The following is a 25,429-nucleotide window of genomic DNA, read 5'->3' as shown; positions in this document are numbered from 1 at the left end:
AGGCTGGTCTCGAACTCACAGAGATCCGCCTGCCTCTGCCTCCCGAGTGCTAGGATTAAAGGTGTGCGCCACCACCGCCCGGCTTGCACGTGCCATTTTATCTCATTGCAATTTCAAATGAATTTCTATTGATTGCTAAAAGGCTTGCTATAATTCATATGCTTAATTGGGTATTTGATGATGGTCAGATTTAGAGTTTAAAGCCTAGGCATTAGGTTTTTGTCAGAAAGGGTCCCCCCCCAAATAATTCTATAATATAATAAAAAAATTCAGATATGACCTCAAAAAGTGTGCAAATGATGCGCTTTGGAAAAAGAACAGAAAAACACCTTATATCCCGTATATTATAAAGCTATGGCAATTAATACTGAAAACCCCAGAGTACAGATATTAGTATCTGAAGTTATTTAGATGATGAGGAATGATTTTCAAATAAGCATTGGAGGGTTGTGATTTTACACAGAATTTCCAAATAATTAATAACCTAACAAAAATGGCATAAGACTTATTAGATATACGTCCAGTGAATGTAGTATAGAATTTGTATTAAGTAAAAATGAATAAAATAATAAAGTACTAAGTAGACAAATCTAAGATCTGGAATAAGAAGATCTAGCTAAGAATTCCATCCAGGACAGAAACCCTAAAGCAGGTCCACATGCAAACTTGAGAGACTGAACACGTGCTTCACATGAGCCAGGCCCTGAGCGTGAATCCCAGCCCTCCACACAAATGTGAGTAGTTAGAGCATATAAACGAGGAGCTCATTGTGTATGCGTGCAATCCCGGCACTCAGGAGACAAACAAGGAGACTACTGCTTGTTTAAAGTCTGAGCTACATTGAAAGTTCTGGACCAGCTAGAGTAACACGGCAAGACTCGGCCCCAAAACCTGAATCTCACAACCAACAAATTAAGGAGACAAAGAACTCGTGCACACCACAAATACCGCACACTAGGAGCTAGAAATCATGTCCCCGATACATACAGGCAGGTATTATTTAAGTAATCACTAAGAAGCACAAAGTAGGGAAGAAAAACGGGATCAATAAGAAAATGAGCAGAGTCTATGGACAGGCAATATATATAGTCACAGAGATGGGTTCCGACATCACAGTGAGGTCCGCTTCTCCTGGTATTTGGGAGGTTGGGGTCTTGATAACTGGGCACGGGTGAGGATGCAGGGAAGTATGTGTGTTACACTCTTCCAGCATGAGTAGAAACCAGCCTTCAGGGAGAGACTTTGGCATGTGTGCTCTGTAAGCAGGAATTCTTTCCTGCAGTGGTAATTTTAGCTAATAGGTAAAACTTGTATGTTCATTGTGTGCAGTACATTTAAAAACATAGTGTGAAGGAATCAATTGAAGCAACTATGAATTACAACACACATTTGCCTTTGTGTGTGTGTGTGTGTGTGTGTGTGTGTGTACAGGCATGGGAACATTCCATTCCATGATGTGAATGTCATGGTCAGAGGACAGCTTGTAGGAGTCACTTCTTTCTTTCAACTCTGTGGGTTCCAAGGGTCTGACTCAGGTCATCAGCTTGGCAGTGGGCCACTTTCCCTGATGAGCCATCTTGATGGCCCTTACTCTTGTTTATATTGATAAAAACTCAAAGTTACGCTCGATGATACTCAAGGGTAGAAGACATTATTTTATGACAATATTCATGACATAGAAATAATCAAGTTGATGGAAATGATTCTACTACCAAGAACCAAGATCTCTATGATGAAAGGACAGTTCACAGTGAGAAGCAACCAAGTATTCAACAGCAGAGGAAACTACACACACTACAGCGGGGCCCTCCCGTCTGCAGCACATGGTACAGAATGTGGGCTTTATGTCCTGACACAGGAAAATGAGCAGAGATCGCTGTCGGACAAGGCTCAGGCTAAGTGGGCAGGGGGAAGAGGGTACCGTTTCCAGAAGAGGTGTGTGGACTGCTTGGACCCAGGGCTACAGACAGCTTAGAGCAGTGCTTCTCGACTTTCCCAGTGCTGTAACCCTGTGGTGATACTTCGTTTGTGCTCTAACATGCAAAACTTGCCTGAGGATCAGAGTGGGGAGCTGGCCACTAGTCAGCCATAGAGGCCAGACAGCAGGGGCACACATCTTTAATCCCAGCACTGGGGAGGCAGAGGCAGAGGGATCTCTACAAGGTCAAGGCCACTGTGGCCTACACTAGATTGATTTAGTCTCAAAGAGAAAGAAGGCCAGGGGTGGTGGTGGCTCACACCTTTAATCCCAGTACTTGGGAGTCACACGCCTTTAATCCTAATACTAGGGAGGTAAAGACAGGAAGGGATATGGCTGGGTGGAGAGAGGAATATATGGCAGGAGCTTAAGGCATTCAGTCTAAGGATTTTTGGAGACAGAATCTTGCCCCCTCTGTTTCTCTGATCTTTCAGCATTTACCCTGATATCTGACTCTGGGTTTTTATTATTAAGACCAATTAGAATTCACATTATACAACCCTCTAATACAATTTCCCATGTTGTGGTGACCCCCCCCACACACATATAAGATTATTGTAATTGCTACTTTCTGTCATTTTGCTACTGTTATGAATCATAATGTAAATATCTGATATGCAGCATGTCTGATAAATGACTCCCATCAAAGGGTCATTAGATCCCTTTCCCTAAAGAGGTTGCAACCCACAGGCTGAGAACCGTTAACTAAGACCATGCTCCTAATCCTTCCTTGGACCTGTGTCCTGACTGTTCAGATTGCTCACCTCTAAAGTAGAAGCAGCCACAGTTATTGCCTTACTGAATTGTTTTTAGAGCGAGTGATCTAAAGCACGTTCTCAGAATGTACCCAGCGTGCTAGCAAATGTCAGCCATTACACCGTTATCACTGCCATCTCCCCAAATGTTCCAGGCTTGATGCTTCTAGATTTGGATTTCATTTCATGCTCTGCCAATCACTTGTTTGGGGATATGATCATGCCATTTTCTCTCTGGGTTGGACTTCCTAATGTATGAATAAAAATCATAGTAAGATCTGTCTCATGGAGCTGTTTTAATGACATAATGAATATTAAAGACTCAACAAAACACCTGGGACATTATGGATGCTCACCACATGACAGCAATTGTTCATCAAAGAAATTTGGTCTAATCCACCTTCTAAAAGTGAAAAGGTAAATGTGTTTGTGCACAGAAAAACATTCAAAAGGAATCTATAAAACATCAATTGGTGCAAGAATTATTTTCTTCTTCGCTTGTCAGCATTCTGCACTTTTTTCTTAGTGGACTTTCGTGCTCTCTCTCACACACACACAGGCACGGGCACGCGCATTCACGTATGTACACACACACACACACACACACACACACACACACACACACACACACCTCCTCTGTATTAAGGAGAAAGCTTTACCTGGTGAACTTCTAAGTGATCTGGATTATACTCAGTTCTAAGATGGGGATGAAGGAGGGGCTAGAGCAGTGAGCTGGAACAGGAGGGCAGAAGGTAAGAGCTTATGAAGGACACGCCCCTCATCTTGTTGTTTCATCCCGGACTCTGTCTTCTCAGGTCTTTCTTCTTCTTTCTTTCCATCATTCCTTCTTTCCTTCCTTTCTTCCTACCTTCCTTTCTCTCTAGTTAGTTCCTAGCATTCTCCACCAGCACTATAAAGTAAGTGCGAGTAAATTACCAGTAGATAGAGTAAAAGAGAAGGCAGGCTTCTAGTCAGAATCCTTCATGAAAAGAGATATTTTTAAAAAAGACAAAAGTAGATGTAGATAAAGCCATAGGCTATGTCGTTCACACATTCTTTTGGAATACAGTGGGAAACATTCCTAACATGATGGACAAACAGAACTAGTTCAGCTCTTGAAGGGCCATGAGTGGAAGTGACCCAGCACACACTTCACCCCTTGTGCCTCTCAATATCTGAAGCCAGACAAAGCTTGACATAAGTCTAAGATTTTCATCCCAAGATGACTAATTGTTACCGTGAAGATCACATCAAATTGCTGGGTGTCTTTGCTTAATCACGGTAAGTATAGCCAGCACCACAGGGCACTTTGGGAAACATGAATGACTAAATGGATGTAAAGTATCGGACACATTGTCTGGTCCACAGGAAGAGTTGGATAAATAAACACTAGCAATTGCCCGCTGGAAACATGAAAGCTGACAGTGCCTGGCCTCGTGTCTGGATTCTAATTTCCTAGTTCTATTCCATGAAAATGCCAGAAATGACAACTGTGAAAAAAATTAAATTATACAGATATTATACTTAAAAGGAGTGGGGAGAGGAAAGTTGTGTTCCCAGTACTCTGTCACCATGGAAACCATCCCTAGAAACCCCAGATGCACACTTTATGATTTGGCGCCAAGAAAATAGCCTATAATATGGAAACCCAGGAAACCCAGAAAATAAACTGGACAGACCAGCAGGCTTGGACAGTCCCTTTTATAACTAGAGTGCCGTGGGTTTTAGGCAGAAAAATGGGCTGAATTGTGTGTCCATTATATTAGAAGCGACAAAAGAAATTTATTCCCCCACTGGCCATTGAAAGCCATGAAATCTGCAGTTGTTCAAATGTTACATAAAATAAGGCTTCTTTTTTCTTTAGAGAGGAGATCTTGTGATGGCCTTTCATGTAAGAGGGACCCCCACCCCCTCATCATGTGGAGGAAAGAGATTGAAAAACTGACAGGAAAAAATTGAAAGTGGCATTGTTCATTTCCTTGATTTTTTTTCCAAGTTCGGACCTTTTCCTATGACATTCTCTGGCCTTATCTAGCTGGTCACATTCACTCTGCCCCTTCCTGAATCCCTTCAGCATCAACAGCTTTAAGATCCTAACTAACTAAGAGAGCTGGCCTAGAGGAGAGTGGGGTTCCTTCTCCTGTGTCTGCCAGTAACCCTGCATTGTTTAACGCCATGCTTTAACAAGTTGGTACCCCACCCCCACCCCATGGATAGCTTATCGATCATCAAGACCTAATCAAGTTTAATCCCTTTGCTTATTATAAGGCTTCACACGTCTTAAAATCCATTGTGCTGAATTCTGACAGCAGTCTCTCAGAGCTCAGTCACCCACCTTATCAGGCTGGATTTCCCCACCTCAGGGTAGGGATAGAGGACTGGGCTGGCTCTAACACATCTTCATCTCTTGTTTCCTAGCAAGCACTGCTTGTGTTTGAACATGTAAACGGGACCATGACATCCTACTGCAGCAAAGATGAGGCCGCCACGGGGCTGGCAGAGCTTGTCAATTTAGCTTGCACAACGGTGACCTAGTGACTTTCTAAGCCTGCTGATGACAGAGGATCTACCCTGGAGCAGTTAGCTTGTACTGCAACTGTTGGCACCTCCAGTGAGCCATGCAGACGTGAGTCTCCTTTGTAAGCTGTAACCCAGCATTGTGGTTACCCCTGTGAAGCTGGACCACGAGTTTCACCAATCCCCTCCCCACCAAAAACAGTCAAGTTCTGTCTTCTACTGCTAATACTTGTCTCTACAGTCAACAAACCCTCATGAACAACGAGGGTCTGTGAACTCAGGAAACAGCAAGTTCAGCAGACAGATACCTAACCGCAATCTGATTGCTAAGATCCTGTTATTATAATCAAATCAAAAGTTAACAGATGATGAGTGATGTGAAACTCCCCTCTGTATACTGTGATATGTTTTATTATTATTTGGCCTATGATAGGACCAAATATAGCCAGGCTAGAAGAGAAATAGAAAGAGAGTAGGTGAAGTCAAAAGGAGATGCCATGTAGCTGCTGAATGAGAAGAACGCCAGAACCTTGCCAGTAAGCCACAACCTAATGGCAATACACCTATGAATAGAAATGGATTAATATAAGATGTAAGAGTTAGCTAGTAATATGCCTGAGCCATTGGCCAAACAGTGTTGTAATTAATATGTTTTTTATGTGTTTATTTGGGTTTGGGCAGCCAGGAAATGAACCTGCAGTTTCCTTTTCAGATGAGAATCAACTCAAGTCTTTAGGAGTGATATGGAAAAGGCATGTATTTCACTACTGTGAGAATAACATGCCTGCTGATAAACAGAAAATCTCTAGATTTTCCAGAGCAGATAGGGGTGCAGCAAGTTCTATGAAAACAGTATTTCTCTGCAGAGGAAAGCACTGACAATTGAAGATGGAATTTGTAGCTGATTTGTTCCTACAATTAAATATAGATTTTTATGGGCTATTTGACTCCTAGCCCTGCATTGTTAAATTCTTGTCAAGACAAAAATCAGTTCCATATATCACTGTAAATGGAGGCATGCACATAATGGAACAGTTCTTAGGTATAAATTATTTTAAGAAAAACTTAACTCATGAGATTGCTGTGAAAACAAAATTGAAGCTAATCCTAGAACTGTGGAAGTACCTTGAAAACTTTACCACATTGTGCATGTATACAATATTATTTATACAGCGCTAAAATTACTCTTGCTATATGTTATAACTAGATTTATTTCTGGTTCCTTTTTGTGATTTGTTTTGTATCTCTCCTACTGGCATGAGGTACGTATTGTACGTATTGCTTTTAAATAGGTCACTATCATGTTAAAATCCTTTCACATGCCGGGCGAGCCCGGCGATGGTGGCGCACACCTTTAATCCCAGCACTCGGGAGGCAGAGGCAGGCGGATCTCTGTGAGTTCGAGACCAGCCTGGTCTACAGAGCTAGTTCCAGGACAGGCTCCAAAGCCACAGAGAAACCCTGTCTCAAAAAACAAACAAACAAAAAAAAAATCCTTTCACAGACATAGGTAATTAGCCACTGACTAAATTCATACTTTTGTTCGGAAATCGATAGACAACTGATTAGGTCATAAAATAGAATTTGTAGAATGTGATTGATGTCCCTATTGAATCAAAATCCAACCATGTAACTTGCTAATGCAGATGGCTCTGCCTTACTTCAGACCCATACATCGGTAGTCCCCTAGGTAAAGCCAACCAGAAAGAAATTTGTCTGCTCCAAGTGCAAGTCCTTAAGAATATGACCTTCAGCAAATGGTATCTAGAAGAATTGGAAACACCGGATCTGTTCTTACAAATGAAAACCACTTGTGAAGCTGCTCATACCCACCCATGTAAGGCTTGGTGCCAGCTACGGTGGTAATCCGAGTCTCCTTGGGCAGCAGAGCAGCAATGTTGAAGTCTGTGATGTGCACATGTCCTGTGGGGAGAGACGAAGACCAGGAGAATGTTAAACCCCTTCAACCTCGACGAATAACCTCATCTAATAAGTGGGAAGATCTGGATGCTTAGCCTGTTAGTTCTGGCATGCTAGCTGCAATGAGTGCAGGCTATAAAAGTCCCCTTATTCTAGCCTCAAGGCCAATGAGGCTTTAAACCACTGCTGCAGCCGGAACATGATACACAGCCATTAGTATCTGACTATAAACGTGTAGTTCAACCTCAGACTGTTTGAGCTTTGGTAGGTGAGTTCATGCTCCAGAAACTCTTCTGGGCATGATTGTCTGCTGGCAGCAGTCTAGATTGCTTATCCTGTATATACCATATAGGTGACAGCCAGGGCCTCTGAAAGCATCACAATCCCCATAATCTCTTATGGGGAAATTACTATTTCCTGGCACAGATATGGATACACATTTTGTTGTTGCTGTTCTCCTTGTTTTTCTAAGACCCCATTTGTATGGGGGAGGCAGACAGGGCAGGTTGCCTCCAGTGAACTCTAACAAAGTAAATTCTATCAAAGGACAACAGGCAAAATTCAGAATTTTATTTAAAGAAATTGGGGGGGGTAGGAGACATAGTCTGTGTCCAGATCTCTGTCCCTAACAAACCTGTTTTTTTTTTTTTCCTACATTGAGCCTAAATTTCCCCACGTAAAAATATAGTGGTAGATTACATGATGCATTGGGACCCTTTGATTTGTGAAACACAGCAATAAACAGGTCTCTTTGGGCTGTAACACACAGCAATAAAATGTGTGTGGAGCACTTAAGTTTGGTAGGAAATATACCCTACATAATGTTCCAGGGTTCTGGCATTTACAGCTAGAAGGAAGAAATGGGTGGGGCAGTAAACTTAAGCCAAACTTGTATGTTATCTGTTGGCACAACAGTTATCTGCCTTCCTAGGAGCTGGAAGTGTTAACATTCCCATTTACATGTGCCTGCTGCTTTGATGAGATGGGACTACAGAGGGAGTACCAATTCATTCTCCTTCCAGGATCCTCAGTCCAAACTCCCCATATCAAACACCACAGTCTGCTTCTGGCCACGTCTAGCCCATCACCAAGGAAGACCCTCACTCTCTCCATCAACATGGTTCTGTTTCGTGCAGAAAGTACTTGCTTTTCATTTGCATGGCATTTTCATAAGGTCGAAGCAGCAGCATTCATCCAAATGGAAGTGAGTTTTCTTAACCAAATCACATCAATGAATGAGGTCAATAGCTCTCTACCATAGTTCTGGGTCTCGGTTTCTTTTTACTTCTATTTAATCCATAGTTCGTGCTCCAAATATTGGACAACTTTGGAAATTGATACAAATTAAGTGGGCCTGAAATCTCCCAATTGCAAGCCTGTTCTCTAGAACAGGGATGCGTGACGTTAAGTCTAGTCCCCACCACTAACCAGCTATGTCACCTGGAAAAAGTCACCTGGACTCTCTGACTGCTGTCTTCTTACTAGGTAAGGTTAAGGGAACATGAAAGACAGCAGGGACTATGGGAGACCCAGCCCCACACCCGTCAGGGCACCAGAATTATTGTCAATCTTTAGCAGAAGTTAAGGCACAGACTGGCAAAGCACATGGGCCTGTGTCTCACTTCCCTCCGACTACAACTGGACTGACAGGAAAGTCTGATGTCTGCATTGAAAACGAGAAACTCCAGAAAATGGTCATGAGTGGTCAGGCATGGAACCCTTCCCTAAAACTTGAGGTTTTCTATAATCAGTACAAGGTTGCCTACACGTATGTTGAAGTAGAGTGTAAAGAATGTTTTGAATATACCCAATTCCTGAAGCCTGTTCTCTGGGCCAGAAGCATGAGTGTTACTCAAGAACTTGTAGGAATTGCAGAACTCTGAGCCTTTCTATACTTTCTGGATCAGAAACACTAAGGTCCATGTCTTAGCATTTAAACAAGCCCTTCAGGTGAGGCTGAAGTCACAGAGAGTTTGACATTATTGTTATGAAAGAAGACCTGGCTCAGTGGAACACTGAGACTGTTTCACAAGACTACAAAGTAAGAATGAGGGATACTGGCCAAAGAAGGCAAACCCAGGCAGCACTGACTGTCTCTCTGCTCAGTTTGACTGAATGAATGATGAATATCTATTAACATCTGCACATGATTCCTTCACTTTTTACAATGCTGTCTCAGCCTGTCCCAGGGAGGTGGTCCCTGTTGTATAGGTGACTGGTTATAGCTAAGTTCATAGGATCCAGAAATGGCGGAATTGAGGTGAAGATCTAGAGACTGGTTTAGGATCTAGACATTGCTCTTCTGACACTTTGGTTCAGATTCCAAATCTCCCACCATGCTGTGTGTTCTGTCGCAAAACCAAAGGACTAAGCAACTTGAAACACGTAGTTTTTTGATTCACCCAGACATCTTCCTCTGCCAGGATGCAGAGGAAATACTTTGAGGACTCATGGAAGCTCCAGCGGCGTTATAACAACTCCCAGCACCATGGGCAATGCTACGCCTCAGTTCCCGCGGGTGCTTCCATGCTGAGTTTACCCTGTCAGGCTCTCTCCTGTGATGTGGGGGTGACTTCCAAGGCTGAGTTGGGGGTGGGGATTCTCTGTGATGCAGATGGGAGAAATCAGGACTTTTCTTAAAAATGGGGCAATTTTATACTTTCTTCCACAACCCAGGGCTCCAAGCAACTCCTGGAATAAAATTCTCAACCTTGGGACTTTAGAGCTACTAGATGCATTGTCTTTGCTCTGACCCTGACCTGGGCATTGTAGGATGCTGGGTGTAAAATTCTCCTGTACAAGACTAAGGGCTTCCTGATCTAGGTTCCTGGGGAAGTTTCCACCCTGGATAGCTAATAACCTCAACTCATCCTAGGGCTGTTGAGTTCAGCTTCCGCTGTCGTCATTGTCTATACTCTTCCTCACTGTGACTGCGCTCAGGCTGGGGTCCCTTTCATCAGCACCTCTCGCTAGGGTACCATATCCCATCAGCTGGCAATAGCCACAACTGCTAAAATTTTGCAAGTGTTTACAGTATGTGCAAAAGATATCCGTTTCCTGTAATATCAACTATCGCCAGCTGTAGATAAGACATCATTACCTGGGGCCTCATGTATTGCCTTACATTTTCAATAGGACGCTTCATTGATTTTTTTTTTTCAGCATGTGTTGGGGCTCTTCATGGAGGAAGATGATAAGATAGAATTCTCTGTTCTTTCTCATTCTCAAGAATGAACTTTTACCTCCCTCTCTCGTGACTACAGATATTAAAAGCTAAACTCTAAATAATGTTATAATTGCCAAAGTCTTTGAGATGCCAGGCAGGCATTATTATTCCTCTGGATGCAACATTTGTTTTCTGACTAACTTAAGAAAACCACAAATTTTTTAGACCCTGTGAAAGTGATAAAATTGGATTGGCCACTTCAACTGGCAGGATGTGAAAATACATTTCAGGACGGTTTGCTATGACTCATCTAAGACCTGATGCCATATTGGCTCTGAATTAGTATAAGTGAGATATCTGGGGAGAGCAGAAACTTGAGTGCTCAAAATGAAAGCCATTTTTTTACATCAAATGCTGAGTCATGAGAGAGCTTTATTCATATTGTGGAAAGAGTCTCCATCTTATATGATCTCATATAAACACTGCTACACGCTGGGGAATATGAACAATATGAATCCTTAGAACAAAACAAAGCTTCATTCTGTTACTGCACACAGGTGAATGAAGACAGAAGTCACAGGATGGATACAATACTCATTTGGGAGGCTGTGCATAGCAGGAGTCATGTAAAAGAAACCACACAGCTGCCCTTCACAGTTGCTAACGTCTCCATGCCAGGGGTGAAATACTGAAAATGAGGTGGCAGAGACCAGTGAGCCTTCAGCTCCCAGAGGAACGTGGGAAAGCAGAGCAGCTGCTGCTCCAAAGGGCAAGCATCGGTTTATGGTTCGGCTGGTTCTCATAAGAACAACATTAGAAGCTTGGGGAGACAGGCGAGGGAATGTAGTCACTTAAAAGCAACTAATTTTAGTTCCAGAATAGTGTTGAAGTCCTAGATTTTTTTTTTTTTGTAATCTAAGTGAAAATGACATCAAACAATTATCTTCTCTAGAAAGGGAGCCCTGGGATATGATTTCCAGAATAGATCCCAGACTTTTCACTTTGTCTGCTTCTATTTCACTCACGAAGTCTTCCTTTATTAATAGCAACAATGCTGAAGGTGAGTTTGGAATGGGAATACAATATGGTGACTGTGGCCGTTGTTTTTGTTCCTTGTTTAAATCAATGTCTGAGAGTGAAAGGGGCATGAGAGGTTTCCCATCACCTGAGACACGACCTGTCCCCCAGGAAGGCTGGGAAGACTGCTCCCACATCCCAAGCCACAAAGCTTTAAACAGAATGAAAATGCCAAGAACAGTGACCTCAGACAGCTGTGTAAATCAAGGAAGGCAGGATAGACCATTACAAGCAGAGTTACTTGAAGATTAAGCTTGAATGACCTTGTTTAAGCTCAGGATTCAACAAGAAAAAGGATCTTTAGTACCATCCCATCTGGAAAGGCACAGGAATTCTCGGGGAAGACTAGTAATCGCCTGACTTTCACAGACTCTATCGATAGATAGATCTATATACATATTGCTGTACACAAAGCCACACAGAACATCAACATAGTCTTTGTCCAGCTTTGAAAGCCTCTACAGTATCATGGAAGTCACACTCCCCTTTGGTTTTAAGCAGTTTCTGTTTGCTTGTTTTTATGGTTGACATTGTACCATATGTTGTCACTGTTGTGTCAATGTTTATCATGATCCCAAGATGTAAGTGTCCTTGTTGTCTGAGAAACAAAGGCACAGAAACATTTGGGCAACTTGACCAAATTCTGAGAGCTAGTGAGTAGTGAACTGGGTTTTAAAGCAACCTCGCTCTGTCACTTGTACTATAAACAACACTAAAATTAGTCTTTCACAAGAGTAGGTTCTCTATGGGGCTACACTTCAAAATTAATTGATTTACTCATTTCCTTCCTAATCTATAATCATCAAATTTCCAAGAAAAATTAATAAGAAAAGGAGGAAGACAATGAAGAGGAAGTAAAATGAAGAGCGATGGGTGCACGTGTTCTAAATGCATGATCAAGCATCTTCTAAGAACCGAGATTGAAACCGGAGTGAAAAATGTTCCCATTGGTAAGGTTTACATGTCTCCTCGGAGTCCTACAAATGATGAGGTGACAGGTATTCTTGTCTAAGGGAAGCTGTCTGTCATAAAAGGTAAGGCGTAGACCAAAACCTTATTCTGCTTAACCAACTATATTTTCCAGAAAGCTTGGTGGTACAGAGTTGCTTTTTTCTAAATAACAAAAGCATGGCTTGTGCAGGCTGCCCATCTCTCTAGGGCTGAATCTTCAGAGTGTTTACAGCAGGCGCGGAAGGCCCAGGCCTCTCATACAAGACTGGGGGGAGAGCTGGTGTTTTCATGAAGGTCACCTTCATGCTGCCTCAGCATTTACTCACATCTCTGAGATTCAGAAATATGTTCCAAAATGTCAAAAGCTGAAACGGTAAAGAAATAAGACATTGGAAGGAAGTGGGGGGAAAAATCCCTTCAGACAGTCCATAAATAAATCATAACTTTGCACTTTGAGATTAGGGGCTATGCTTAAAGGTGTTTCTTAGCTCTCGGGGAGTAGGTGGGGCTGGGGAAATCAAGTTTAAATTCAAGTAGGTAAATAAATAATAAGGAATGGAGGGGACTTGAAGTTTCAGTTCTAATTGCCAATCCTGCTTATCAAAGTTGAATAACTAAGGACCTCCATAGATTCAGGTTCGCTTTGTAGAAGATTTCCAATATGGAACCAGGGAGAAACTGCCACTGTGAAATCAAGCAAGGGCAGTGGAGTGATCTGGGACTCTATAAGGCTTGAGTCACACACTTTCCTGTTAACACACCCGGTAATACAGGACGCCTAACCTGAATCTATCTGCATGTACCTCCTGCTTTAAACAATGTGAGCTGCTCTTATAGCTCCTGTATGATGGTCAATACCCATCTCCATTTGAACGTGTTTTAAGATATAGTAAGGAATTGAAGGAGAAAGAGAAATAAGCCATCGTACTGAATGGTTTTGTGTGCCCACTTGGCACAAGCTAGAGTCATCTGGGAGGAAGGAGCCTCAGTTGAGGAAATACTGCCATGAGACCCAGCTATAAGGCATTTTCTCAGTTAGTGATCAGTGGGGGAGGAAGGTCTAGCCCGTTGTAAGTGGTGACATTTCTGGGCTGGAAGTCCTGGGTCTGCCTCCAGGTCCCTACCCTGTTTGAGTTACTGTCCTGACTTCCTTCAGTGCTGAACAGCAATGTGGAAGTGTGAGTTGAATAAACACTTTCTTCCCTAAGTTGCTTTTGGTCAGGGTGTTTTCTATTTCAAACTGGTTTTGGACTCGTGTGCATTAAGTTAACTGTGTCCTCTGAGTGAGCTTTGAGGTAAAATCTTCTATTTACTGTCTTATACTTGTGCAAATTTGGGCATGCATATGATTAAAATCAGATGCATTTTGGGAAAATACATACTATGGTGCACAGACATACATGCAGGAAAAACACTTATACACATAAAGCAAAAATTTTAAAACATGTTCAGAAAAAACAGGAGCTTTTATCACTCGGTCCTATCAATCAAAACAGAAAGACTCTCTTCCTAGCAACCACCATTTTCTCTTGGACTGCATAAAGATGAAGCCTCTCCCAGCACTCAGGACAGAGACAGGCGGATCTCTGTGAGTTCAAGGCCAGCCTGGTCTAGGAGAGCTAGTGTGCAGGACAGGTTCCACAGCTATAGAAAAACCCTGTCTCAAAAAACCAAAACAAACAAGCAAACAGAAACAAACAAGCCTCAAACCATAACTGGAGCTCTTGGACACTCTAGCTGCTGCAGACCACTGCTTATCTGCAGTGTATCCTCTGATGTCTTTAACTGAAACTGCTTTGCCATTTGTGTGTGCACTTTTTCAATTATCTTAATGAGATGCCAAGGACCTGGGAACGCTTATCACTGACAGTGCCCACCTGCAGCACTCTCCCATGTACACCAGGCAAGCTGTGTGCCCTACAGTACTCCCTGATGTAGTATCCGTGATTTCAGAAAGTCTTTTAAACTGTTGAGAAGGGGGCTGAGGAGCTGTCTCAGTGGCTAAGAACACTGGCTGCTCTTCCAGAGAAGCCAGGTTAGATTAGCAGCACTCACATTGTAGTTCGCGGCAAACAGCTAGAGTTCCGGGGGATCCTATGCTTTCTTCTGGCCTCTGTTGTCAGTGCACACACATGGTGCACAGACATACATGCAGGAAAAAACACTTATACACATAAAGCAAAAATTTTAAAACATGTTCAGAAAAAACATGATTATTTCATTCTGTTGGCAAAATATTGTATTTAGCCAGTATGCATAGACTTTAGATCTCCACTGCCACCATCAGGACTACCGCCATCTTCAATTACCAGTTTTATATCTGGGCCCATTAATACCATTTTTAACTACTTTAGTTTTCTTTAAGATCATTTATTTTCTTTACTGAAAAAACTGAGCACAAGACTTGCTATCTCTTATGTTCAGATGGAATTTGCCCTCATGAGATGCAAACTATGAAAGGAGACACTAACAAAATCATCTCAGTTACTTGGTGGGTACTGTTAACTGGCAAGTGCTCAACATTCAGATTAGCTCTGTCTTACACTGAAGGATATTAAGAAAAGCTAGTACCAGAACAACCAGAGAGTTTTCTCGAAAAGATATAGTACTGGAAGAAAACGAAGTGAAGAATGACTTACTCATTCTATTATATCTCAATGTTATTTAAGAATCTATTATTGGATTTTTACATACCTATAAATTTCCCTATTTTGTCTCTCCTACACACAGATGAAATTGATATATTATACATGTGTGTGTGTGTGTGTGTGTGTGTGTGTGTGTATATACACAAATGTCCAATGAATCAAGCTAAGGTGATCAGTGTGTTGTGGATACCTGTCATATAGATGATTACAAGCAAATCATTTACTTACCATGTTCATCCAGTAAAATATTGTCAGGTTTCATATCCCTAGGGGTGGAAAGAAGGAAAAGATAAAGTTGTTCATAATAAAACAGAGTCCTATGGTGAAAGCAAAAATGCTCAGTAGATCCTACTTGAGGTTAAAGCACCGTACTAGCATTTCATCCCATAATCACAGAATCTGAGACAGTTAACATTACCTGTGTTGATTAGGAACCTGGGCTTGTCTCATTCACCAAGAGTCTTAATTGCTATAGCATGAAAATATTAGTCAACAGGGATCTATGGGACATTAGCCAGTATCTTCCTGTGAAACCTCAGTTACACACGGCTTTAACGCCCTTAATGGCTTAACTACTGTGCTAGGGGTAGTCAAGGAGACAAATCATCTACGAGTTAGTGTACAGCAGGATAACTATAAATATTATACATTGCATCGTGTGTAGATATTTGCTAAGTTGGTCAATTTCTGACACGCTCAATCCAAAGCTGAAAAGGTAATTGCATGAGAAGGTAATGGCAATTGCTTGACAGCAACATTCATTGTATTATGTATGTATTTGTCATTGCACCATATTGTATACCTTTAAAGTATACCTTTGTTATTAGACATGAAAACAAAATCAAGAAGATGGTCAGGGGAAGAAAAAGCCACTGTCTGCCACTGAAAGGAGATCTATGAGGGCCCATGAGAAGACTGATGGCCACAGTGATTTCGATGTCCTCAGGAAATGATTACCCAGGCCAGTTCTCCTCAGTCAGAGACTAGCACTATGGTTAACAACAACCCAAAACTCTCTATGTTCAGATTTTAACTACCTTTCCCTAATGCACCACTAAAACGCTTCTTCCTCGAGTCACAAACGCCATTAGGAAAGAAATTCTAAAATAGGTTTGGGAACACATTATCAGGATGGTCAAGTAGCTTTTATGTTTTCAGAATAAAAAAAAATGACCTTAGCTTCTGACAGACAAAGGCTGGACATTATCTTTCCTTAACAAATTAATAAGCTTTACAAAAAATATCACTCATAAACAGAAGCGAGTACATGCTACATCCAGCATTCAGGTGGCATGAACTTGTGAATCCTGCCTTAGGCTGGTAAGTTCATTTTGGAGCCACAGAGGGATCACCTTTGTCTGGGGCAGGATTCTTTCTGTGCCAGAGGGCACAACCCATGAAAAAGGTAATGTAACAGGACTTCAAATTGCAGGATTCTGTGGAGAAGCACTCTCGTAATATTGCCGACCTGTCTCCAAACCCTTTGTTCAAAGAATTAATAAGCCCAAACTCACACATGCTATAGAAGCGATTGCATTATCTGGTCCTGTGCTCCAGCCATGTGCACATGTAGGCTCCTCTAGCATGATCCTTGCAAACCCTTGCCTGCTCACTACTGCACTTGTTGCTCTTTGACCCAAATCAAACCCTCTCACTACCACCTGGAGACACAGCGGATGCAACCTGGGCATCAGAGCCTTCACTTCCTGCAGAAAACCTTCCATGACTTTCCAGTGCTTTGATGTGGTTTTGACTCCCCTGTAATACGTGGCACACTTATGTGCAACTCTTCTTCACGCTTAGATTCCTGACCTGCTTGATGCTGGGATGATTTTGTGGACAGCACATAGAGCCAGAGTCCATGGTGGACACTAAAGGAGACCCAGAGAAAGTCTAGCACACGAGAAGATGGATCCAACAGTGGTGTGGGAGGTCCTTCTGTGTTTTGCTTTTATTGGTTATAAATAAAGAACTTCTTTGAGCCTATGACAGGGAAGAACAGAACGAGGTGGGGAAAGCTAGGCTGTATGCTGGGAGAGAGAAGGGCAGAGTTAGGGAGAAGCCATGGATCTGCCACCTGAGACAGATGATGGGACATTACCCAGTGCTCTCCCTTCAATACAACAGTACAGTCCAAGTGCTATTATACAACACCGAAACTCGCTGTACCAGGAAGCTGTAGGTAAAGCAGACAGGGCTCTTTCTGTCATTTTCAAATTGTATCCAGTTGACATCACTGCTTTCCAGGAAAGCAAAAGTTTCAGGCAGGAAAAAGTTGAGTATGTCAAGGCCAATGTCAACATCTCTTCACCTGTATTTATGGGGCCTCATGACAGAGATGAATCAGCACAGATTTCACATTTTGTGAATTTACTATGAGATACTTGAGTATCTTGGTTGATTTTTTTTGGACTTTCTCATCGTTTTTCTCCACTAGGTTTCCCAGAATCTCTCTTGAAATTCAGGGAGTAATACAGAGAAATCAGAGAGATGAATAATTGTTTGATTATGCTTTCTTCCTTCAATCTTCTATTTTCCCTCACAGTATTTATCCACTTAGGTAAGTCAGATAATGGGGAGATAAATGAGACCTCGTTCCCTCGGGGGTGGGGAGGATGAGAAAGATACACAGGGAACCAAACCAGAAAAGTGTGAAATGGTAGAGGTGCTTGTTTGTCACAAAATCAACGAAAGAATATAAGGAAATCTAATAAAAATGTAAAGTTTTAAGCATTGTAATAAGTTACATAAGCTTATAATCTAACTACACATGGTTTTTTTTCATACTATAATGAGGTAACTTCTAAGTCAGTACAAGGAAAATTGCAGTATGATAAAAATCGTTTATTCGTGTACCAGAAAAAAGAAACTGAAAAGAAACTTGGAGAATTATATTAAAATTCCTGTTAGAACAGTAGAGTTCTCTAGTTCTGAATCTCCATTTCCTTTCTTCAAAAACACTTCAGTACCTAATGTAAATCAAAATGTGAAACTACTTTCCTAAGATGATTATTTCACTTATAGGTAGTTTAAGATAGTAGTCAACAGTACTGGGTATGTTCGAGGCTCCCCTCAGAATCTTGGAGCAGTGGGGACTTTCTGCTACAGTTCAGACCTAAGCTATCAGACTCTGTGTCTATCCAGAGCTTTTAGGAACCTCTCGGACATTCTGAGGACCAGCCACATTCAGAAGGCAAATCAAGAATGCAAGAACAAGCAGCAATGGAGGCTGCTGGGGATGCAAAGGACCCTTGCATGCTGTTGGAGGACATATGAGAGTCTGGCCACTGCAGAATCAGCATTAATGTTCTTCTAAGAGAGAGAGAGAGAGAGAGAGCGAGAGAGCGAGAGAGCGAGAGAGCGAGAGAGAGAGAGAGAGAGAGAGAGAGAGAGAGAGAGAGAGAGAGAGGCAGCTATGCTCTCCACACAACAGGTTGGAAATAATATTGAGGGTTCATATCCAACTAAGTGTCAGTGTGCCAGGCAATGCTGTGGCACTGGCCTACTCTGAAGTCACTTCTTTACATTTTGATCATTCCCTAAACCCCTCACGCCCTCACCTCTTGCTTCCTCTCAGTAGATGACCGTATGTCGTCACTTCGCAGAGATCAGAGAACCTTGTGTACCTACCTACCTTTTGATTTCTTGTTGGCTATGGTACACCATCTCTTCTGTGGGATTTGGAGTTCGGTCCTCTCTCCTTTCATATATTCCCTTGGTAATTGTGCTTGGGTTCCACCCCAACTTTTCCTCCTCTATGAGACTATGTTACCACCGAATCTCTAAGAAGCCACTTCCGCCCATTGCTACATCTTACTCGTTCCTTAATGACGACACTCCTGAGTTGAGTGCTAACAGGTGGAATTGGGAGTGGCATCTTCCACTTTTATCTCAGGTCACTAACCAACTCCCAACTTCTTCTCGGGCCCTTGAGATTATTTTTGCCAGACACTTCTATTCTCCGCACTGTGCCAAATCCAATTGCACAGCTACTCATATCCTGGTCCCGTAGCAGGGGCAGATAACCCCTTCTCTCATGACACACTTTGTTTTCATGGCTTAGACAAAACTCATTTACTGGGTTTCTTCCACCACAGAAATCCCTACTCAGTCTCCTTTGCTAGCACCTACTTGGTCAAATCTCTAGATGTTGGGCTCTATCAAGATCTAAGCCTATGCAGGACTGCATTCCAGTAAATGACTGCATTTAGGCTTATGATTTTAAATAGTATTTACATGCCAAATGATAATGCATATGTAGCACATTTCTGGTCCTCACCCTGGAATTATAGATAAGTACATAAAATTGCTTGTCTGATGGTGTCATCTGTTCAAGAAACACGAAAAAATACAAAGTTCCTTGAACAGAGCCTTTCCGTCTATCCATAACCCTCATTCACACAGCACCAAAATGATCCCAGAATTCCTTGGCCCAGGATCTGGCCCCATAGTGCTCCCATTTTAAAAGTGAAAATCTTGACCTCTAGAGTTTCCTTTTTGAAGTCCTAACACCAATTTCTTGGCAACTCCTGATAAATCTACCTTTAAAATAAAATTACTGGAAATAGCATGGAGACCTCCCTGAATATGAAGTATGAAAATACCACATGATACAGCAGCTTCATTTCTTAGGTGTTTAGCCCAGAGGCTTGAATGGGAATTTGCATAGAGATATATGGGCCTATGCCCAAAGCAGTGTTATTCACAGCAGCTAAAAGGCAAAAGCAACCTGGGTGTCTATTGACATATGAAAAGGACAAAATATATATACAATTATACTTACAATGGAGTACTGTTCCCTTGAATAGAATTCCTATAAATGCTACAGCATTAATGAACATATTAATGTCTGGAAGACAGTGTTGAGTGAAACAAGTCAGACCCGAAGGAGCCATTATTGTACGACTCGGGTTATGAGTGGTACATAGAGCAGCCATAAATAGAGGTCATGAAAGGGGTTCCTGTGGACTAGGGTAGACATAGAATGATGGCTTATCATTTAAAGGTACAGAGCTCCAATGCAGGTCAACAGGAAAGCTCTGAGGATGTGAGGTGGCTATGGTTTCAACCATGCCCAAGTATTCACTATAATTTGTCACTTAAAATGATCCAGTTTCATATCTTATACAACTTAAACATCAATAGATGAATTAGTAACAGAATTCATATCTGCTGCTGCAAAAGCTACTGCAGTGGTACCTTTCTCTTGCTTCCCCATCTTCTCCTGAGCATCCATTATCTTCCTAGCATCTGGCAAGGAGTACTGCACTCCATGTGCCTTCCCTGCTTGAGCTCTCACTGGGTTCCACCCCATAGGGAACAAGAGCGACACCACTGCTGCTGCCATGTATACCCAGTAGTATGCTGGCACAGGTCGGACTCCATCGCACACCTTGCTTTCTCCAGCTTCCTAGCCTCCTTATCCCCATCTCCCAGATAGTCCCTTGTGCTCACAGTCATGATCCCTGCCTACTTCCATGGCTGGAGAGCATGGTGCTTCCTCCCACTCCATCCTAAAGTTAAGACTTGTCCTATTCAAGATCTCCTGAGTAAATTGGGAACATGGGGACCTTGGGGAGAGGGCTGAAGGGGAGGGGAGAGGCAGGGAGGAGAGCAGAGAAAAACGTAGAGCACAATAAAAATTTTAAAAAGACCTGTCCTATTATTAGTAAAATACCACCACCACCAGTTGTTTCATTGTTAATCTGCTCATTAATTCTTTCTCTTCCATAAAGATTAAAGTTCTATGAGAAAAGAACGTCTCGTTTAATGCTGTAGCGACTGGGACTCATAAAAGTGCCCAGAAGAGAGTAAAGTGTCTTAGTAAATGTTTATCATAAAAATTATGTTTGAGTCCTGGTACTAAACTTTGTAACACAAAACAGAAACACAGAAGCCTCCTGATAGGTCTTTGATGCTGGTTACACCGCATTCGCTGTCCGTCAGCTGCAAACCTGACCCTTTTAGTAAGTGAGCGTGCATCAGAGTGAGGGACGACAGGCTGAGCTCCATGCAGTGAGAGCATATGACTTTAGATGGGGGCTTTGAATTTGGAGAGTGGCCAAGTACAAGTCTAGGAACACACATGGTCTATGGCACTTTTCTGCTGCATTTTGGTCTGACCACAGACCAACAAAGCTGCGTCTCACTGAGTCTGTTGTTTCTACCTTCAAGGACTATAAATAGCCGGGGAAGAAAGAAACCCAATGCTCCCTGTGGAGGGGTCCAAGTGCAACTGATATATCTTCTATTGTCACTTGAGTGACTTTACAAGACATTTAGTGGAGTTTAATAGACTAATTACATCCCTTCGCTGCACCTACCCAGGAGTCAAGTTGCTCACTCTGCAATCCCACATGGGTGTGTGACAATTGGGAACAAGGAACTCATTGTATCCAAACCCAAATCAACGTTCCCCTAGCACCCTATGATTTCTGACTAGGCAATGGGTTTGTTTGGTTTTGGTTTTGCTGTTGTATCACACACTATCAAGCTGGGTCATCCCCAAATTCTTTTTTTCTTTTTCTTCATCTTCATCCCCAAGTTCTTGAGAGGGGGAAAATTCTCTCTCTCTCTCTCTCTCTCTCTCTCTCTCTCTCTCTCTCTCTCTCTCTCTCTCTCTCTGTGTGTGTGTGTGTGTACAATACATAAGATTTAGAGTATCACACAAGGACTACTGGTCCCCAACTAGATCTATATTAAAAGAATGGGGTGGGAGGATGGGAGAAGAAATTATAAACAAAACCTAATTTGAAACAGGAAGCAGAGTAGAGTTTTCTAGATCAGATTGTGTCTCAGTCCAGGCACTGTGCTCTAAGATTACACCTCACAAGCTTTGCTTACAATCCCAGCTCTCTTCCTTGCTTCTCATGTAGTCTTGATCCTGTAATTTAAGCTGTCTAGGTATCTGCTGGTATATCATCTGTGCACATGGTCTAATCTCCATAATGGAGCTTCGGTAAGGAATAAAGGTAGAGCCACTGCCTGGCAAGTGCCTGTACTTGAACTTCATCTTAACAACTGTCTGCTGCATCTGCTCACATCCAGCATCTCTTGCTGTTGGCTCCGAGGAGGATTAAGTACAGAAACCACTAGCAGAAGATCAGATAAAGGGACTGTGAGCTCTCAGTACCACAGAGAATATTTCCAATGTTCAGTAAATGTGGTGTACATTTTTTGATATTCCTCTTAGGTACAAATGACTTTTGGGTTAAAAATGCTTTCTAATTTTCATTCCAGCAAACACATCCATTATATAGTAAGAAAGCAGGCACTATTCATTATCATGATAAGACTATGAGGGTAGGAGTTTTAGGTGTCTATGAAAATGTCATCTCGCATGCCTTTAACCTTTAGTGTCTCTTTTCCCATTGTGTCACTCATCTCCTCTGCTCAACAACTTCCCCCTCTCACAGGGCTTCTATAGCCTGTAGATTTCTGACCAATTGTTTCTGACAATTGAGCTTACATACCCCCTTAGCATACAAAAGCGACATCGTTAGACACCTATTCCGGGACCTCTGTGTCTCCAGCTCCCCACCATCTGAGCTATCTTCACCTAAGAAAGATATGTTTCTTCGGTAGAGTGGGAGAAGAGCTGGAGGGAGCAGATGCTGAAGCACACTCAGTAGAAAAGAGATTAAACTTCAGTGGCGACTGTTCGGGGAATTAACAGAAACGTTAAATCAAGAAACGGACAAGAACCTCTTCACAATCCCACATTTCCAATGTTGGCATGAACCATGATGAAACCTTAGGCTGAGACCCAGCTGTCACTAAGACTTGAAAGAGCCTGGCTAAAAGCTATGTTTCAGTGCAGAGTACAGTGGAGAGGCCGGCCTGACCTCCAATGTCTTTGAGGCCCTAACTTTTGTAATTCACCCACGTCTTGTTCTGAAAGAACCCCTGACAGTTGGTTTGTATTCCCAATCTATTTCCAAAATAAATCAGCAAAGCAAAGTTGATCGTCAATCAATAATCTACTAATATTTTCACAATCACCCTGTTTGTAAATGGCATGCCTTTTCCTCAATGAGTAGCTTAGCTATTTTAAGATGATAGCTACATTCCCTAAAGACCAAGTGAATTGGGAGTTTCTGTCTATGTTGATGAGGAAGGCTTCCATGGACAAAGGGAATGAGGGTCATGATTGATTATCAGTTCCTGATAGGAACACAGAAGGGATGCTTGGAGACAATCCCCAACACTTTCTGGACCTGTCCTACCTTCTAAGCAATGACACTGCATCTGGTTGAGGTCATTACTGCCTATGCCATGGTATAGTAACAAACATCTGATAACAAGTATCTTTAGTGTCCCAGAAGAGCTCTATGCTCTAGAAGTCCTGCATAGACAGGAGAAAAGGGGGCAGCTGAGAGAATGACATTGCTCATCCAAGATGACCAGACAAGACCTGACAGAACTTGAACCACCACCACAAAGTAGTAAATCTGATTTACATCAAGATCTTCATTTCTTGCTTCTCCTAAGAAAAGAGAGGGGGTGTTTTTATACCCTCAGAGGCTGATCAGTTCAGCTCAGGTTGGCCTACAGCAAGTGTATTTTTGGTCATATTTTCCTACTGTACATTCATAAGTCATACACATATTCTACTTTATGACGCATTGTTAAAGATCAGATGTGTGAATGCAGTTTAAGATATGCTGATATTGAAAAGGCAGAGCCCAGTGGAAAGCTGGCTCTGCTGAGCTGTTACTGGAGCTTTCTGTGTCACCATGGATCTCTCCCACTCCATGTATTCCTGCCTTGGTGGTGCCGCCTGCCACAAGATTTCTGCCCAGCTGCAGGGGCCTCACGGTGCTATGGTGTTTGGACGTTCAGTCACCACAAGTACAAGATAAATGAATCCCATTTTTTTATAAGTATCCAGCAACAAATATTTTGGTTTAGCAATGAAAAACAGACCAATATATACACCCAAGTCTTATTTCATTTTTTTCAAAAGTTTTCTATTATAGAGAAAAATCTTTTCTTTGGGAAGATGAGATGCATTCATCTTGAAGACACAGGTTCCCAAAAGTGGGAAGTACAGACACCCCAGCTTGAGAAAGTATGTCCATATACAATAATCCTAGTAATGAGAGTTTAAAAAATTAACAATCTCTGGAAATGATGCTTGCCCAAGGAAGATTCTCCTTTAGGGCTTAGCATAAGTCAACCACTAGCCCCTTTGATTCAGATCCTCTCTGGTGGAAACCCACATGCATCAGTTAATAGAACAACAGGAACAGGGCCAACTCCCACAGCCGCTGAGAACACAGTGGACTGTAAAAATGATCCAGCCTGGGGAAGGGACTGCATCTAGAAGTAAGGGGGGACCAAAGGGAACCAGGTCTACTAATAATAGAGAAACCAGTAGAAAATATCTTTTAAAAATTAGGTGATGAAGAGGAGTAGTCAAATAAAAAACAAACAAACAAGTAATCTCCTATATTTCAACTCCAGAACCAAATGTACCCTCTCCAGCAAGAGGAAAAATAAACTTGTCATTTGAAAATGAAGCAAATTAACTCTCCAGATGCCAAGAGAATTAAAAATAAAACAAAGCTAGAAGAACATCTGTATCTTTGCAGAGCAGACCACGACTTTGAAAAGTCTGGGGATGGCAGGATTTGTATGTCAAGCACACGCCTTGTTTAGGAAACAAGTCACAGAATAAAACCAGCTGGTCCATGCCCTAAGCTGTTTTGTTTTACTGTCCTATAAAGCATACAAGGTTTTAATGAAATGTCTGTATCAATTATGTATCATTTGCCGGAAAACCATGCAAAGTGTTTTACTCATATTATTTCAATTACTTCTTCCACTGCTCCACCGAATACCTGACGGAAAATAGTATTATCAATTTGACTTGAAAAATAGTGATTTTGAATTCAGGAGAGACTGGGAAATTTTCTAAGTCCCATAGTTACTGAAGGGTGGAGTGGAGCCAGGATTAGAACATTGGCTATGTAAACCCAGATCCCCATTTTGAGTGGATGAAAATATGCGATGTTAAAACTGCAGACAAATGAGGGATGTGGTCACAGGAGGAGGGAACCAGACATCAGAACAACGGGGTGGCAGGTAGAAGTGCCTGCAGGAGAGTGAAAAAAAATTTTTTTTTGCTCTGCCAGCTAGACTTTATTAGGAGTCACCCAGGTGATAATGGTTATAAAGACATAAAGGGATCCTAGGAAAGAGCTGAGGTTTACAAATGTATGGCAGGACTAGACTCCCAAAGAATGTGCAGTTTCAGGAATGGAGCTTAACAGTTTTAGAAATGCCAGGGCCAGGTGATAGTCACCAAAAGCACCAGGTACAGTGAAATAGAGTAAGCTGAGATTTAAAATACAAACTGTGTATATGCTGTCAAAGATGAAGCCAAAAAGGTTCTTTATTTTTGATAATGTAGGAA

General features: G+C 42.0%; 1 protein-coding gene across 2 annotated transcripts in view; it reads right to left on the bottom strand.

Annotated features, from left to right (window-relative positions):
• The window catches only part of Stk32a (serine/threonine kinase 32A), a 128,751-nt gene that overhangs the window by 16,204 nt on the left and 87,118 nt on the right, over window positions 1-25,429 (bottom strand). For both annotated transcript variants that reach the window (XM_005356048.3, XM_026783586.1), the window contains exons 6-7: window positions 15,241-15,278; window positions 7,084-7,173 (exon numbers count right to left, since the gene is read on the bottom strand). In XM_005356048.3, the coding sequence (XP_005356105.1) occupies window positions 7,084-7,173; window positions 15,241-15,278 (128 nt within the window). The remainder of the gene's footprint in view (window positions 1-7,083; window positions 7,174-15,240; window positions 15,279-25,429) is intronic.

Source organism: Microtus ochrogaster, chromosome 18, assembly GCF_000317375.1.
Source record: "Microtus ochrogaster isolate Prairie Vole_2 chromosome 18, MicOch1.0, whole genome shotgun sequence".
NCBI classification, from domain to species: domain Eukaryota; kingdom Metazoa; phylum Chordata; class Mammalia; order Rodentia; family Cricetidae; genus Microtus; species Microtus ochrogaster.
The sequence above is the reverse complement of the archived record's forward strand: the minus strand, read 5'-3'. Positions and strand labels throughout refer to the sequence as shown.